At 44.6% G+C, this 17,841-nt stretch overlaps 1 protein-coding gene across 6 annotated transcripts in view; it reads left to right on the top strand.

Moving 5' to 3' along the window:
- Positions 1-17,553, top strand: part of ALS2CL (ALS2 C-terminal like) — a 53,459-nt gene extending 35,906 nt beyond the window's left edge. For all 6 annotated transcript variants that reach the window (XM_051612682.1, XM_051612676.1, XM_051612679.1 and 3 more), the window contains 14 exons: positions 1,287-1,445; positions 1,783-1,894; positions 3,681-3,758; positions 5,231-5,358; positions 6,731-6,904; positions 7,486-7,579; positions 8,164-8,321; positions 9,802-9,870; positions 10,889-11,062; positions 11,906-11,948; positions 12,959-13,020; positions 14,130-14,279; positions 15,798-15,894; positions 16,191-17,553. In XM_051612682.1, the coding sequence (XP_051468642.1) occupies positions 1,287-1,445; positions 1,783-1,894; positions 3,681-3,758; positions 5,231-5,358; positions 6,731-6,904; positions 7,486-7,579; positions 8,164-8,321; positions 9,802-9,870; positions 10,889-11,062; positions 11,906-11,948; positions 12,959-13,020; positions 14,130-14,279; positions 15,798-15,894; positions 16,191-16,262 (1,570 nt within the window). In that variant the 3' untranslated portion in view covers positions 16,263-17,553. The remainder of the gene's footprint in view (positions 1-1,286; positions 1,446-1,782; positions 1,895-3,680; positions 3,759-5,230; positions 5,359-6,730; positions 6,905-7,485; positions 7,580-8,163; positions 8,322-9,801; positions 9,871-10,888; positions 11,063-11,905; positions 11,949-12,958; positions 13,021-14,129; positions 14,280-15,797; positions 15,895-16,190) is intronic.
- Positions 17,554-17,841: the final 288 nt, after the last annotated feature.

A 17,841-nucleotide genomic window follows, 5' to 3' on the forward strand; every position in this document is an offset into this window, starting at 1 on the left:
GGCTTAACTTAAGAAATGGAGTCCAAATTTTTATTTTGTATTCATGAAAATGCTTCTGGAAACACTCATTTACACATCTGCATCTCAAAGCACTGCTGGAATTCAGATGGAGCCCCGTCTTGCCAAGCACTACATTATGGACACATGATGATGTCCCAGCTTTATCCACCATCTACTTTCCATTTAGAAGGCCAGAAATGGCAGTGGAGGCCTGCTCTGCAGTTTGTAGGTATAAACCAGTTTAATTTGCAGCCTGTGGGGTTAAATGGACAAGATCAGCTCAGTCTATGTAGCAGTGAACACAACAGCATCCTCAGTTCTGCTTAGGTTACACATGGCTTGCAGCCAAATCACAGAATCATGGAATTGTCAGGATTGGAAGGGACCTCTAGAGATCATCCAGTCCAACTGCCCTGCTAAAGCAGGATCCCCTGGAGCACATCCAACAGGGCTGCATCCAGGGGGCCTTGAATGTCTCCAGAAAAGGGCACTCCACAACATCCTTGAGCAGCCTGTTCCAGGGCTCTGTCACTCTCACTGTAAAGAAGTTTTTCCTCAAATGGGCTGGCCAATGTGAAGACTGTTGTTACTACATGTCCTCATCCCTGCTTTCACAGTGCCACTGAGCCAAGCTTTCCAGCTGCTTACATTGGATAGGCCACCTTCCTTCCCACCATCTGCTTGTTGTGCTCCTTCTTTATGAATCAAACTCAGAGTACAGGGCATGCATAAATCTCTAGGGAACTTGGAGCCACCTGAGAAGTGCCACACTCATGTCTCTGGTGTCAACTGTGAGAGCATGTTGATAATTAGAGGTGATAGTTCTGCTTAGTGTAAGTGCTCTGTGAGGCAGTGAAGATCTTCTGGCCAGCATGGATGGAGTGAAAGGGAACTCTTCTCAGAGGGATCAGCTCAAGAGAAGGGGTGGTTGGGGAGCATAGAAAGGGGAAGGCAGATCTGGCTTCCCGCGTGATCTTATCCACTCCCACTCTGGATCAGCCAGCAGTCACTGTGGCCTGGCTGGTGAGAGGTCAAGGACTGAGCAATCTTTCCCAGGACAATCGCAAGCCTGAGGGTTGTGTCCTAAGATAACATTGAAAGCTAACTTGGGTGACTACCTCAGGTGATGCAGATTTCTAAGAGTGAAGAACGACAGACTCTAGATCTATCAGTCAAACATTTGGAATATTTAACAGGCAGATAAGCTTAATCTACTCACTTTCTTGTCTTCCTACTCCATTAGCAGCTAACAGAGTCTTAAATTTTGCCTGTCTCTTTCCCTGCAGGTATGGGAATGATATGGTCTACAAAGGTTACTTTAAAGACAACGTGCGTCAGGGGTTTGGGATACTGGAGAACCTCTCAGCTGAGCGACCCTTTAAATACACAGGACAGTGGGAAAATGACAAGAAGAATGGATACGGAGTCTGGGAAGACAAAGATAGGTAAAGCTGGTATAGATAAGAGCTGGCTTTAGTTGCCTGACAGTTTTGTCCCTCTGTTGGCAGGGGTAAAGCTTCATGTTTTGATGGAAAGACTTGGGGATGAGGGGGGAATATGTTAAACCTCTGCTGTATGGCTTGACCTCCTGGGGCAGCATTCTAGGAATGGAGTTTGTGCAGTACTATCTGACACTTGTGCTGCACAGAGCCTTGCATAGAGCATTATATCAGGCAAAACTAGCCGCAGTATATCAAATGTATCATATAATCATACATCACATTGATTAAGGTCTAATAAAACAGGGAAAAACCCCATAATTTCTTTCCTGTTGCATTCCAGAGGGGAGAGATACATAGGGACATGGCTCGATGATCACAAACACGGGCAAGGCATCGTAGTAACCCAGTCGGGTGTCTGCTATCAAAGAACATTTCATGCTGATAAAATGGTGGTGAGTACCCATTTTCAGTGGACTCTCTAGATTGGTGAGACCTGGAATTCCCTATCAAGGGCAAGATTAAGATTTCGCATCATAATTAACCTTTAAGGGAAAATAGAAAGAGATAAATCTGAAACATTTATATGTTACCACAATAGTACTTTTGAAAAATGAGGTCTAGATGAAATCTTGTTTCTTATCACCTTCCTGAGGTGCAGGTAGGAACTAGATGTGACTGTCCCTTCTCTTTGTTCATGCTCAGAGATGTTACAGATCTGGCTGTTCAACTGACAATCAGATCAGAATCAGAGACCAGGACTCACATGAAGTGATAATCTATTTGTGAGATAATTAAGTCTTTACCTGTCCCATCTGAGCTTACCTGTGACAACTTGGCTGTCCAGTTCATTGAAAGTTTTGAAGGTGGTGGGGAAAGCAACAGGGATTTACATTGTTAGGACTGGCTTGGAAAGAAAAGCATTTCTTCTCCTGAAAAATACGCACTTTAAAAAAACAAACAACCCCTTCCCCACTCACCAAATTAGGGCAAAATGTTTAGCATGGAAACTTTGTTGGACGGGCTTTCCATAAAAACTCCATCTACAGGGAACCAAAATAAAGTTGTCTTTTGGTCTGCCAGCTGCCAAAGGCTCCTTTAACTTCACAAGGCTTCCGGGTGGGGAGCAGTCGCTTCAGTTTTCCTAGTGGAAAATTGGTATGGCCAAGAAGCTTCCTTTGGAAACCTTTTATTTTTGCCAGAAAGGGCGTTTTCCATCAAGAAAACCATTCCAGTGGAAAATGTGTTACAGCTCTAAAAGTGACCACATTTTCTGGCTGGTATGGGTACAAACCTTCAGGCCCAGGCCGTGGTCTAAGCCCCAACGGGACGAATCTTCCCCCTTTCATATAAAGGATCCTGTGTCTGTCCTTGGTCCCCCTTCCCTGAATTCTGTGTTGCTCTCAGCAGCCGTGGGAGTTGGGAGGTGATGGAATAAGGGATTTTGTAAATGCTCAGGAGCAGCTCATTAAAGCCCCATTTACTGCACAGCAAGGGACAAAGCTAATGCTGCACAGCAGCTGCCTTCCTCTTTTCTCTTAATCATCTTGCAAAGAATGACACAATTGGCTACAGTCACCTAAAGGTCAGAGAATTGGAAGGACCATGAGTTTGACCTGTCTGGCAAGTCTTAGAACAGGAGTCTGAATTTTATTCCTTGTTCTAAGGAAATAAAGAGAATAGTAGTGTTGCCTCCCCACTACCCAGTATGTCTGTGCAGTGATCCCTGCTGGGTTATCTCCTGTGCCTGAAGGGGCCACTGGGAAGCTGGAGAGGGAATTTCTATAAGCTCATGGAGTGATAGGCCAAGAAGGAATGGTTCTAAGCTGAAAGGCAGGAGATTGAGATTAGATATCAGGAAGGAATTTTTTGATGTAAGGGTGGTGAGACCCTGGCCCAGGTTGCCCAGGGAAGCTGTGGCTGCCCCATCCCTGGCAGTGTTGAAGGGCAGGTTGGATGGGGCTTGGAGCAGCCTAGTCTAGTAGGTTTCCCTGCCTATGCAGGGGGGTTGTGACTGGATGATCTTTAAGGTCCCTTCCAGCCCAAACCATCCTATGATTCTATGATCTCCAGAGCACCTCCTTGCTTTTCTCTTGAGCATTGCACTGATATGTTGGGCTTTCGGAAAGTTTCTCAGTTTCCGTAGCCCATAAATAGTCCAAGCCAGTGGCTGTTTCTAGATGAGCTTGAGCAAGTAGAAATGTAATGTAATGAATTCACTACTTCTGCTTTCAAATGAAGGGTTCTGGGATTCTGCTCTTGGAAGATGACTCTGTCTATGAAGGGAACTTCACAGAAGATCTAACATTTGTTGGCAAGGTGAGCACTTCGTTCATCTCATCTTTTCTATGCAGTTGCTTGCTTACCAGAAAGGCTGATGGATTCATTTCCAAATTTCATAACCTCCTGCTCCACTGCCCTTGCTCCCCCAGAAAATAACATTTTCCTGTTGTTTATTTCTTGTTACCAGCCTCATTCACAGAAGGAAGGCTGCAGCTGAGAGACTTCAAGTAGCTGGGGCCTTTGTGCATTGTTTGGTTTTTATTGTTTGGTTTACATTAAGAGTTTGGGGTGGTTTTTTGTTATTGTTTGTGGGACTTTTTTGGCTGTGCTTCACAGCTGCAGTTGGGATGCTTTTGTATTCTTAGAACAAAAGTTTTAGCCTTTGAAGTGGTTGGAAACACAGGAAATGATGTATAAACCAGAGCTGCAGTAGCAGCACTTCACTAACATAACAGAGATGTTAACATAGCTGAGGGATCTTGCTAAATTTTGCAATCTGGACACTGCACTGACATGATCAACATTTTGTGGTTGGTTTTTAACACAGGTATCTGGTCCAGAATGTTCATAAAGTGTCATGTTGCAGGGAAAACCAGTCCTCCAGCTTGTGACAGAAATCTGTGATGACTTGGACAGGAAGTGGGTGGTTATATCAGACCAAGTTGGTGTCAAAAGAAACACTTTTAACAAATGCAAATGAACCCTGTCATTATCATGGGAGGATGAGTTTGTCATAATCTTCTTCAGCTAGAAGACTCAGGGTGGATTTTGCAGAGACTGGTTGTTGCTTTTAGGTGCAGCTTCCTCCAAAATGAATGTTTTGTTTGAGTGGTTAGTCTAGAAAAATCTGTTCTTTATCTGAAATGGATTGCCTCCTGCTATTAGCAATGAGGATTCCAGGCTCATGTTCAAAGCCAGACCAGTTACAATATTGTTTGGCTTTGGCTTATATTTAATTAAAACTTCCAAGTTTGAGTCAAGCTACTACGTGTCTTCAGTATTTGCCTCAGAGAATTTCAGGTTTTTCTTGGTAGCAGCAAACAGTTTGAAAGTGTTTATGGTGAATATCATATGATTCCTCCTACTTGTGAGGGCAAACTTGCTTGTGGTTTTAACAAGCAGAGGAAAAACAGAGGAGAAATTGAAGTTTTAGGTGTTCACTCTAGGTTTGTTGTCAAACTGAAGCCAGAACATCTTCTAGCTCAATAGTATTTGTAAACATAGGATTTGTAAAGCATAATGCAAATATTTTACCCTGTGATTGTGACAGCTTTTCCCCTCCAGAATACTATGTGTGTCATTTAATAGCAAGGACCTGTTTCCTCCTGTGATGGCCACTTTAATGACACTGTTGCTTTGGGTGCTGAAAATGTACAGCTCCGTGCTGGGAGTTGTTCTTAGTCGAAGTTTCAAGAGCTGGCTCTGTTGAAAAGAGAATTTGAGATCTGGGTCCAATTTGCTTCCTCTCACTAATGAGCGCAGAATAACCCTTCATTTCTCTGTTCCAGGGCAAGTTGTCCTTTGCCAATGGCTTCATTCTGGAGGGAACCTTCACTAACAAATCAGGCCAAGGCCTGCAGACACACGGCATCCTGAACACATCCAACGAGCAGCTGGATGACAGGATAACCAAAGCGTGAGCAGCAAGAGCTGACTTCTTGGGTTGTGGCTTGTTTTGACTACCTAGAAGAGCACTGGATCAGCCCCCGTAGGGATCAAGGCAATCTTTGCTGGAGAGCTGATCTAAAAATTGGTTGATACGTAAGGAGAGGAGGAGGAAAAAAGAGCACAATTTGTCATTTAATCTAATGTCCCATAGGATGCAGGAAACAGATGTTCTACTCCCATCCTGCCCCCATCTACCCAGAGATACTTCCATCCACCCAGAGATACTTTCATCCTCTGACTGAAGAAAGTCTTGGAGGCTTAACATTTTCAGTGATTTTTGCAGTGTGCACACATGCATTTATAGAATCATTTTGGTTGGAAAAGACCTTTAAGTCCGACTGTTAACTCAGTACTGCCAAGTCTACCACTAAACCATGTCCCTCAGTACCACATCTACACAGCTTTTAGAGGCAAGGAAACTACCAAAAATCAAGGAGTGAAGCATAGCCCATGAAGCTATGAAGAAAGTGGATTGGGTAGTGATCTATGAGGAGGAAGGCTATGGAGCCTGGGTCAAAGCTTTGCAGGGTTCTGATGCTGCTTTGGCAGGAAATGGTGTGAATACAGTTAGGAGTAACTTAGAATCATAGAATGCTTAGAGTTGGAAGGGACCTTAAAGATCATCAGGGACACCTCCCACTAGACCAGGCTGCATCCAAGCCTCATCCAGTCTGGCCCTGAATTTGAGCTGAAGCTATCAGGCTACATCCCTCTTATCCTCAGGGCTGAACCCTGCAGAGGGAGGTCCTGGTTGCTAGGCTGGAGGGCCTGAGCTCAGCCATTTTAACCCAGCTGAATCTCAGTGGGAAAGACAGCTGCCTGTCCTCTGAGAGGAATTCCTCTTGCAAAATCTAGTTCAATTTCCTCTTCTTTCCTCTTCAAAACACTTTTTAGTCCATCACAGTATCTATGTTGCAGAAACATCTCCTGTTTCCTGTGTTCTTCATACAGCAGTAGCTACTGGTGGTTGTTGCTCAACTGTTTTCTTGCTCTCAGTATTTTCTGCAGCCTTTCAGTTGAAATAACAGTTGAAATAACAAAGCTATATTTAGAAACGCCCAGAAGTGGAGCAGAAAGCCTGTTATCAGTACCTCAGCAAAGATTCAGATCACTTATGTTCCACACACCATGAATTTTTCTTCACCCAAAGCACCTAATCGTCAGGACAATAAACCTGAATTGCTCCTCACTGAATGACCAGTTAGACAGTGGCATCTTTCTCTGCTCCCCTAGTTCTTGTGTTAGTAGTCAGTTCTGGAGAACCTTTCATATTTGAAGGTGAAGTCTGAAATAATTGAAGAGGGACACAGAAAAGCCTCATGCCAGGTTGTGTTTTGCAGTCAGCTGGGCCTTGAGGAGTTTCCAGTGGAGAAGAGATGGAAGGGAATCTATGACCAGTTCCTGGATTTCATCCATTCTGGCTGCAAGGAAGAAACAGAGGAGTCTTTCATGGGGTTCCACATACAAACGAGCAAGGAGCTGAGGAAATCTCAGGAGTATCTCTTCTGCCAAAGGTAGGAGTATTATTGGACACACCCACTGCAGCAGAGGAGCCCTTTGGTGGAGAGAAGATAGTAGCTTACAGTAGGGTCTGCCATTTATTGATGTTATGAACCCAAGCATTGTCCAGTTGTTTCCACTCATGAGACAGGAAGATGACTTTTAAGCTTGAATTTAAGGTTGTGGTACTGAGACTGATTCTTATAAGTGAAAATTTGGATGGAATTAATTTGATTAAATGCCAGCATCTGCATGTGACCCAGTCATCACTGGCTCCTCTTGTATTAGAGGGTGGCCTAGTGACATCATCAGTGGATGCAGAGCAAACTCATCTCCCCTTATGAAAAAGTCTAAAATAGATCAGACAAACATGTGCAGGACACACCCCAGGCTAGTTGGAAGAGGAGTTGAAAGCAATGAATTTAGATAATCCCAGGTGTTGTAAGCTGGTGGGGTGATTCCACTGAAAAGGGCAGAGAAAAATGCATTTGTTCCAATGGTCTCATTGTCCCCTTGGCACCTGCCTGCAGCACCAAATGGGATTTATCCCAGGGCTTCACTCTGTGATTTTCCTTCCTCACTTCTCATTTCTCAGGGGGACTGAGGATGTATCCTGGAAGATAGAAGATATTCTTGAAGAGCTCGTCCAGCACCAGGGCCTGGAGTCACTACAGAGTTATTTAGAGAAGGTAAAGTTTAAAACCATAATGGTCCACATCTGACCACCAGATATGGGCACAGGCTGTAGTAATTTTTTGTTGCTTTCTTTCTTTTTTTTTTAATTTTTTTTGCACATATAACATTGCCAGTGACTTCATGAGTCTTCTCTAAATTGCGTGTGAATACCTGTGCTGGTAAAGAGGGTTACCCTTCATGCTTTTTGGACACTCACTTTGTGTCCAGCTAGACAGGCTGGGAAGTGATGATAAAGCTTCTCAAACTGACTCAGGGAATTCCCAGGTGCTGGAAAAGATTAATAAACTTCCAGGCACTCTGGGTTGTTGTTCACTCAGCCAGCTTTGCCCTTCAGCTTCCCTGAAGCACCTCTTGAATATCACAGCAAATCTCATCAGAACAGCAATCCTGCAAAGCATATTTCTGCCTAATAATGGAAGAACAGGCTTGTGGCAGCAAAAATAGGCTCAAATTAGAGGTGATTAGCTCCAGGCTGGCTCTCCTTTGCTGACAAGAGAAGGCTGGGTGGCCTTTCAGTGTTATCCTCTATTAATGGCAAGGGCTGACTTGTAAAATTTAATTTTGCTCTCTCATGCAGGCACTGAAATCTTCCCTGCACCCACTGGGAAAGCTGCTGAAGGCCTTGATGATAGCTTTTCAGGCAACATATTCTGGGATTGGGGCCAACAGACACTTGCTGACTATGGCACAAGAGGAAGTCAAGTACTATGCAAAGAAAATCTGGGAGTTTTACCAGTAAGTCAAGCTCCCTGAGTCCTTCCAATGGGTATGAACACAGAGGGATTGTGGAGTAAACCACTGGGATAATTTTTTTTCAGGTGACAGGGCTCCTCTATTTCACATTTCTCAGGAGACTTGCTTCAGAATGGTGCCAGATTAAGAGTTATTTGCAACACCTAAGGTCATATGGACCCAGAAAACTTTTTTAATGCCCCTTGCTCAGTACCTGACACAGGGGTGTTAATGTGACCTAAATCTCACTGAGTTATGGCAGCTCAATGAGCTGTTGCCTGCAATAGACTTCATTTAGATATGCACAGTGATGAGCAAGAAATCTGATGAAGTAGCAAGGCCAGAAAAGTGCACCAGAGCACACAGCAGGGGTGATCAGTACCTGTGTCTGAAGGAAAAATAGCTGAGGCTTCACATGTCTCAGCTCCAGAGGGGTTAAGAACATGCAGCCTAAGCAGTTGTTGAGGCTCAGCTGGTGTGGGTTGTGATTCTAAAATGAGGTTGTTCAGTTGTGTGGTTGTGCCTCTGGGTAGGTAAGGACTGGATCAAAGGCATGATCGGGGTCCTGTTGCTGCTTGAATGTCTTTTAGCAGAAGCTGCAAGAAAAGCCACGGTAGGCAGAGGTAGGGAGCTCTGCCTCTGGCTGCACTTGGAGGAGGGACTGCCTTAAAAAGAAGAGATTGAATAAAAGCTCTGTTATCAGTGTAGTCTTGTGTGCTGGAGGAAGGCTGCCAGCTCTGCGGTGAGGGGCTGTTTGTCCTGGAGCAGTCTGGGAACAGCAACAGAGCTGCTGGGAACAAGTTGGGTTTGATTGAGTTCATCTGCAGAGGGATCTGTTCATGAACAGGAGAAGAGGGCTGATGACCTGAGCATTGGTTCATGTGAAGGTGCTTCTGAGCCCAGTGCACGCCATGCAAAGCTTGCTTCATGTCTCGAGACCTTTCAGGTGCAGTGTGGGGAAGGAGACCCACCTTGCTTTTCTGTGACCCTGGTTAAGTTTCGAAGGTTAATACTGCACCAAAAAAGTTGACCTCTCTCTAATGTCCATTTTAAGGTTATGAAGTTTTGCCTTGGAAATGTCAAGACAACCCCAAGCTACTTTTCAGAGTATGAACACCCTCTAACGTTCATAGATTAGAGAATTGGTTGGTATGACAGGTCCTAAAACCTCATGTCCCTTTGGTGGGAATACAAGGAGATGGTCCTCAATGCAGACCACAGTTGGGATTTCCAGAGTGATCACCCTACTCTTCAGAAGCTATGAAGATTTTTGAAACCCTTATCAATTCCTGGTGGCTTCTGTATGAGAAAGCCCTGAAATAGTAAAAATTTAATACCAAAACAACAGAGCAGGGATGAGAGGGTTTTACTGGTACCCCACTTGGTGCTGGGGCAGCAGAGCTCCTCACTTGTGAATAACAAGTTATCCTGGAAAGAAAAAAAGAGAAGAGGGAACTAAACCTTGGTTCTTCCTCTCTTCTAGGGGTTTGCTCCATCTGGCACTGGAACAGAAAGGCCAACAGCCAGTAAAGTGTGTAGATGGAGATACAAGGTATGTGTCACCACTGGTTGCTTCATTTTAAACTCCTTGTACTTATGGGGTGTCTTCTAAAGTACATTAAGTGCTGAACTGATTGTATTTGTCCATTTAAGTCAGATTTAAGTTGGGTTTAGTGCCTGCACTTCTCTCTGAGTGCAAAGCTTCCAGTAGTTGAAACTACTGGAAGGGCAACTTCCAATCTTGTTCTGGAGCAGAACAGAGTGGTGAGCTGGAGGTGTGTGGGACACAGCCTTGCAGGATTACCCACACCAGCTACTGTGCAGTACCATGGTTGTGTGTGAGCCTGTAGTCCCAGTGCTACCATTTGTTTTGCATTAGTTACAGGAAGTTGTTTGCTGTGGGAATGGTGACTTCCATACTGGCACTGAGAGACAGGCAGGCCTGGCCATAGCAGTACAGTGAGGGAAATGTGGCAGAAAACGTAGGAGATGTGATGTTCCTAGAATAAGAAGGCAGGAATAGTTGTGGGAGATCCAGGTTTAGGGGTTTTGGAGGTGGGAAGAAATATCCTTGTTCAGCTGTCCCCATTTGGTCTGGATCCTCTTTGCTGTAATCTGCAGCCATCCACACGTGTGCTGAATGAAGCCAAGAGGTTGCTGGAATGGTGAACAGCTGGAAAAAGCTTTTTCTGAATGGATTGGTCTTTCTTCCTTAAGAAACAACCAGTGCTTTACCAAGACAGCTCAGAAAGAGCAGCTGGAGATAAGTGTCTGGTGCTGCAGGTTTCTCTCAGTGACTAAGGAGATCTTGTTGAGAAACAAAGTAGTGCCCTGTTCTACAGCAGAAGACACACTCAGTCTTCAGCTTGTGGGAACACACTTGAGTGTTATGTATGTCACTACCATCCCACTGTGACATTGAGCTCAAAGATGGAGGAAGGAGGGGAGAACAAGGCCAGTTCTGAGACCAGTCTCAGAAGCTGCCTTCTCCATTCTGTCCTGTGTGGCTCTTGGTAGTACCAAGGTTATAAGTCTCACTGCAGACTCTGCTTTGCTCTTCTCTGCCACAGTGACCAGAAGGCTTTCAGTGTGGTCCTGCCACTGATCTTGCCCTGCTTCTACCCTGAGCTTTTCATGCTCTACATGCTCTATCATGAAAGAGAAGATGACCTCTACTGCCAAGGGATCGTGGACCTAAGTCTGTTTCCTGACATCAAGCTGCTAGAGTTTCTGGATGTGCAGAAGTAAGTGACATTATTTCATCCCAGGATGTAGCCCCGTGACAACTGCTAGGAAAGCAGCAGCCAGGGAGAGCTCTGATAGCACAGGAGGAAAGGACATAAAACCCATTTCTGAGTCCATCATTGGCTGCAGCACTGAAGTTTTTCCAGGTCTTCTAGAAGAAGTCCTATTGTGGAGTCCCTGCAATACTGTCCAGAAGGACAACACTGACTAGTGGAAAGCTGCTGTTATCTACACTAATTTTCATTTTTCTTTAACAAAGATCTTCTTTTCTAGCTCTCAAAAAATATGATTTGCTCCAGCTCAGGACCAATCAGAGAGTTTACAAATATGTCTCAGGAAGGGCTATAGTCCATCCAATGGTGTCTGCTGTAGCAGTGTAGGCACAGTCTCAAGACTGAGGAAAAGCTGTGGAGTCAGATGTTTCCTTCATCTATTCCTTGCAGCTAGATCCATCTTTGGATATGTGAGGACCAGTGGCTCAGACTTGAGAAGCATGTGAGTTTTTCTAATCCAGCATTAGCTGCATTTCCAGAGCTTAAACAGGGTAGCGCAAGACTCAGAGTCTCAACTTGATGCAGTCTAAACCCAGTGAGAGGAACTGAATATAAACGTGCCAAAACTCTCCACTGATTAATACAGAAGCATCTGTGAGTCAAACAAACCCTACACTCGGGTCGATGAGTCTAAGCTATGAACGCTTCCTGTAGCAGTGCAAAGAGGAGTAAACTCAGCCCCACAGATTTTAGTATCACCTTGAGTAAGGAGACAAAATCAGTCAGGACTGACTTAGGATGGAGTTAAGACATGGACACCTTCTAAATCTCTTTGTTATCTCCTTTTAGACACCTCTGGCCTCTGAAAGATCTCACCCTGACAACCAACCAGGTACGAAATGAAATCACAGATTTGTTTTGGTTGGAAAAGACCCTTAAGATCATCAAGTCCAACCATTAACCCAGTGCTGCCAGGCCCTCCACTGACCCATGTCCCAAAAACTGTACAAGGCTTCAAAATCCCTTTAGGGATGAGGACTCCACCACTACCCTGGACCGCCTGGGCCAGGCCTTGACAACCCTTTCAGTGTAGATATTTTTCCTGATGTCCAAATAACTCAGAGAGGTAACTTTGGTGTGTTAGTGAATAGCAGAGGCTACATGTTGGTGCTGGCTAATGATGGAGCTTCACCTAAGTAACCACAGGGCAGAACATTGTCAGAAATCAGAGCTCCATGACATATGTTGGTTAGTTATTATCTGTTGCTACTGCATATGAATTTCCAGGGGTGGGAATGTCAGCTCTGCATAGAATCATAGAATGGTGAAGGTTGGAAGGGACCTTAAAGATGATCAGGTTCCAACCTCCCTGCCATGAGCAGGGACACCTCCCACCAGACCAGGCTGCTCCAAGCCTCATCCAACCTGGCCTTGAACTCCTCCAGGGATGGGGCATCAACAGCCTCCCTGGGCAACTTATCCCAGCACCTCACCACCCTTATAGTGAAGAATCTCCTCCTGATATCTAACCTAAATCTCCCCTCTTTCAGTTTGAAACCATTGCTCCTTGTCCTGTCACTGCCCTCTCTAATGAAAAGCCCCTCCCCAGCTTTCCTGGAACCCCTTCGGGCACTGGAAGGTGCTCTCAGGTCTCCCTGGAGCCTTCTCTTCTCCAGGCTGAACACCCCAACTCTCCCAGCCTGTCTTTATAGCAGACTCCTTAGGATTCCTTTGAAATGCTCTGCTCAGTGGTGTTTCTAAGCCATCTGTGTTCAGAGTGACACTGTCCACAAGAGCTTTAATTTGCCTGACATGCTTATTTTGGGTGCAGCATTGAGGAGCCATGTGGTGGCTCTCAGAAAGATGTTCTGACAGAGGCACAACTCTTTGTCTCCCTTGCAGAGGAGGTCCCTTATCAAAGACAAGTGTTTCCTGTCAGCCACAGAGTGTCTGCAGAAGCTGATGTAAGTCACTGTCCAGAACCTCTGACTGACAATCAGGGATTGTCTGTTTTCTGGGAAATGCTACAAATTTACACCTGTTTACAATAGCAGCTCTGGGTTAGCCTGCAAGATTATTTAAAGAAAAGTTCTTTGTGATACTTTTTCATAGAATCATAGAACATGCTGAGTTGGAAGGGACCCATCAGGATCATTGAATCCAACTCCTGTTGCTGTGTAGGGCACCCCAAGAATCACACCATAACTTCTATAGTTTATTCTTTTTCCCCAAAAAAACTCCACACAACATTGAGTGTGTTTAAATGCAACCCTCCCTTGGCAGTTGTCTCCCCTTCATTTTGTGGAGACATTCCTATATCAAATCTGATGAAATGGAGTTCTGTCATGTCAGTGGGCATAGCAAATTGGACCTGCCTGGGATTGCCTCGTCACGGTTGAGCCCCTTGCTCTGCACACATGGAGCTACATGAGGGTTATCTGGCCAGTGTAGTATCCCAAGATATTAATGTAGCAAAGCAGAGCTCAATTTAAGAAGCTCAGCTTGATTTGTTGCCATCAAGTCCAGCCTAGGGGATGGTGGTTTTGGGATCCATCAGGTCTCTTAAGTATGTCTCAGGTCTGTAGTCCTGGTGAGAGCCTCCCTAGGTAAGCCAACATGACTTCTCTTCTGGAGAAGGCAGCACTGGCCAAGCATAGTTTAGCAAGATGTTACAGGCACAAAAAAACCACCTTATAGGTGTGACAACTGTATTAGTCACTCACAAGAGCAATATCTTGATAGAACTGCCCAAAGTGATTAATCTCATATTCTTTAGCTTTTATGTGAGGGACTGTGACTCAGGTTAGTCCCATCTGAAATGAAAGACTGAACCAGGGTGAGCAGGTCTTCCTTAGGACTTGAAAAGACTCAAGTTCCATCTGGATGATGTTACTCCCTGGTGAGGCCTCTTAGCACAACCTTCTAGACCTCATTTTGGTGCAGTCATTTGAGACAGTTAACAGATGTTTCGTTTGTAAGGTGACAGCCTGCTCTGAGTTGTTTAGTTCTGCTGCTTTAGCTTTTTAGCTGTGTAGTAGAAGCACTTTTGACGTGGCTGTTTTCACACTGACAGCACCACAGTGGATCCCAGGGAAAAGCTTGTGATCCTCCAGAAGACATACGAGGAGATAGAGAACACAGTGTCCCGGGTGGTGGAGAAGGACTACAAGCTCCCCATGGATGACCTGTTGCCCCTACTGATGTATGTTGTGTCCCGAGCAAAGTAAGTGAAAGCTTCTGATTCCCCAGTCCTGTTGTCGTGTGACACCTCGAGCAGGGAAAGCACAGCCATCTTTCCAGGCCAAACCACTTCAAAGAAAAACTGGGGTTTATGTTTTAACATGTTTGGTTTTTTCCTGATACGTATTTGGGTTTCTGTGTGCTCCTGCCTGCCAGCTGTGCTGTGATGCTGTTGCTCAAGGTATACCATGGTTAGGCAGTTCTTGGGGTCCATGTCTTACCCAAGAGGACAGTTTGGGGTTGTCATGGGAAATGTGGTCTTACCTGCATCTCAGGTTACCATAGAAAATAGCAACATGAAGTCTTTGTGTTCAGTTCTGGGCTCCTCATTTCAAAAGGGACAGGGATGGAATAGGGAGAGTCCAACAAAGGGCTACAAGGATGATTAAGGGACTGGAACATCTGTTTTATGAGGAAAGGCTGAGAGACTTGGGGCTGTTTAGTCTAGAGAAGAGAAGACTGAGAACCTGGCTTAAACCAGGGCAGATGGATGTCAAGAAAAGGGAACCAGTTTCTTTCCATTCGTGCCCTGTGACTAGATGAGGGGCAAGGGACACAAACTGGAGCCCAGGAAGTTCTGCCTCAACATGAGGAAAACTTCTGTACTGTGAGGGTGACAGAGCCCTGGGACAGGCTGCCCAGAGAGGTTGTCGTCTTCTCTGGAGACTTTCAAGACCCAACTGGATGTGTTTCTGTTTGACCTGCCCCATGTGTTCTTGCTCTGGAAGGGGGGTTGGACTTGATGATCTCCAGAGTTCCCTTCCAACCCAACCATTCTATGATTCTGTCATTTGAGACAAATTGTTGATGCCTTCAAGGCATCATCTATACATCATCCATCTTCTGTTTTCCATTTCCAGGGGGGCACTGTGGTTCACTTTGGAGACTAGGAAAGTCTTGAACACTGACCATCTGATAATTAGACTTTTCCTGTGTGGGATTGGCTGTAAATGTAACACATTTCTGCCAAAAAGGCCATGGCTGTGCTGCCTTCTCTGGAACTGCAGGAACCTGCTTACATCCAGTAGAATGAAAATGTCCATTTTTTTGTTTTCCTGGCAAGTTTGACTAAAAATCCTTGCCTGACTTTCTGGATATGTTTGCTCTCCAAAAAAAAGAAAGGTGAAATGTTTAAACTTGGGGCCATGGAACCCAGAACTTTGTGGGTTTGGTTTGTTTGTCTTTTCTGTAATCATGTTGGATGGCACAGGTTTGTTTGCTAGGTAGATTTCTTGACTGTAAATGAGAGAGGAGTGGAATAAGAGAGATTGTAAAATGGAGGAGTTGAATTTCTTTTTTATGATCAAGTACCTTTGGTGAGATCTAGTCATGCCAGGTACCTCAAGGACTCCTCCTCCAGAAGATCCAGGTGATGCACAAGGAATCAGCAATGGTTTTCCAGATCTGTGCCCCCTTCTCTCCATAATCTGATGTAAACATACACTCACAAGCACCATGCCCAGAGATTTGTTCTTGTTGTGACATTTTTTCACCTCCCTAGAATACAGCACCTGGGAGCTGAAATCCATCTGATCAGAGACTTGATGGACCCCACCAATCAAGGGGGAATGTATGACTTTCTGTTAACAGCTTTGGAGGTAAGGAAATGTTTTCATCAATGACAGTTGCAAGCTGCCTTAGTCTTTCTTTAGTAGAGACACTGATGTGTTATACTCATTTTAGATTTAGTTTTAAATGGAAGTTGTTTATATATCTAACACAGGTTATTTTCTTTCTAATCTAGAAAATATGCTTATCTTTAACTTGTAATGTGTAGATTTAATCTTTTGTCTAGCCTGTGGGGCAGTGTGGCTTCACTTTGTGTTCAAGAGAATACATTTTGGCTCAAAGTTCCAAAACTTCTCCTTACTGGGTTGCTCTGTTCCCTGCCCAGTCCTGCTACGAGCACATACAGAGGATGAGACTCCACCAAAGAGAGAACTGCCACATGACTCACAGTTCCTGAGCCTGAGGACCTGTTGGGAAGCCCCTCCCTGCTGCACTTTCTTGACCAAACACTGTTGGATGAAGAAGCAATCAAGTCCCTGCTGTTCTGGCTGCCTTTGTAAAGGGAAGAACAGTTACTGATCAGATGAGGGTTTCTCGCTGGGTTTTTTCTTAGACAAGCTATGATCACAAAGTGCAGACGTGGATGCTGTGGACTAAAAGCCTTCAATACCCAACTTCAGCCTGTGTTTGGGAATCTCTTGGAGGAAAGTGGCCAAGGTTTCTTTTGCCCTGTAGTTTTATTTCACTTTCCTGCAAACAGCAACTCTTGAAACCCAGCATAACTGTTCTCTCCGGTGCTGCTTGTTTTGCGCTGCTGAACTGACAGAAGGGAGAAGAGGTTTTGGTTTGGGGTATTTGTTTTTTTTTTATAGAAAGCAGTCAACTGAAACCACAACTGGTTTGGTGGGACAATTTCTGGTTGGCAGAAATGTGGCATGGACAAGAGAGGCCATCTCCATGTTCCTGAAAAACCTTTTCCAGGAGTGAGGTGACGTTTCCTGTATCCCCAAGAGGAAGGTCTTCCTATTCCTCCTCCTACCTATGCCAAACTCAGTACCTCTCCATTGCATTGTCAAGCTGCTATTGACTAACTTCTTTGGTTTATGATACTTACAAGTGTATATTTATACTCTGCAGACTCCTGTTAAATCTCAGGGATATCACATTTGCACCTTGAACGTGGTAGTGCTGCTTTGTAACTCTGCAGGGGTTCATGTGTGCTCCCTTACAGAAAGGACACGCGTTGTCCTGGGCTCAGACATCTCAAAACCTGGTGAGAGAAAACACAAAACCACCTGGTTTTCTGCACTGACAGAGCTGCAAAAAACACTGGTTTTCCTTTGTGCTGACAGACTGCCCGCTGACACCAGTGGGGTACAAATCAGATTAGAATTGGGCTGGGTTTTATGCTGCCTTTCTAAAAGACAAATGGATATTTAGTATCCTGCTCCTACCAGACAAAAAACACTCATGTCTGAATTGCTTATTAGAGCAAGAGCTCTTTTGAACTAGATTTTAACCTGATGTTTATTTTTTTTTTTTACAGTTTGTCTTTAAATTGTCCAGGTCTGTGAATTTAGGAAAACAAAACAAAACTCTACAGACTGTTGCCTCCTGTTTATCACAAGTATTATGCTTTAATAAATAGTACATTGATTACAATTGTTAAATATTGGTATGAGAGTATCCTAATGTATGTTTTACAGTAACTTGGTATTTAAATAAAGCTGTTTAATTTTTAAGAGAGATTCCAGGCTTGCATACTACTTATTCCAATCTCATTGCTGTCTTCAGGCATTTGAGAACTTATTTTCCTCTCTTCAGCTTTACAAAAGTCCTTTACAGAGGACTGGAGGACCTGCCTTATGAGGAGAGGATGAGAAAACTGGGTTAGTTCAGCTTCAGGGAGAACTTAACACCATGTCTCAAAGCTTAAAGGGTGGCTCCCAAGGAGACAGAGACTCCCCATTTACTAGTCAGATGGAAAAGACAAGGGGACAAGTTGCTCCTGGGAAGATTCCAGTTGGACACAAGAA

This window comes from Apus apus, chromosome 2 (assembly GCF_020740795.1).
Source record: "Apus apus isolate bApuApu2 chromosome 2, bApuApu2.pri.cur, whole genome shotgun sequence".
Classification (NCBI taxonomy): domain Eukaryota; kingdom Metazoa; phylum Chordata; class Aves; order Apodiformes; family Apodidae; genus Apus; species Apus apus.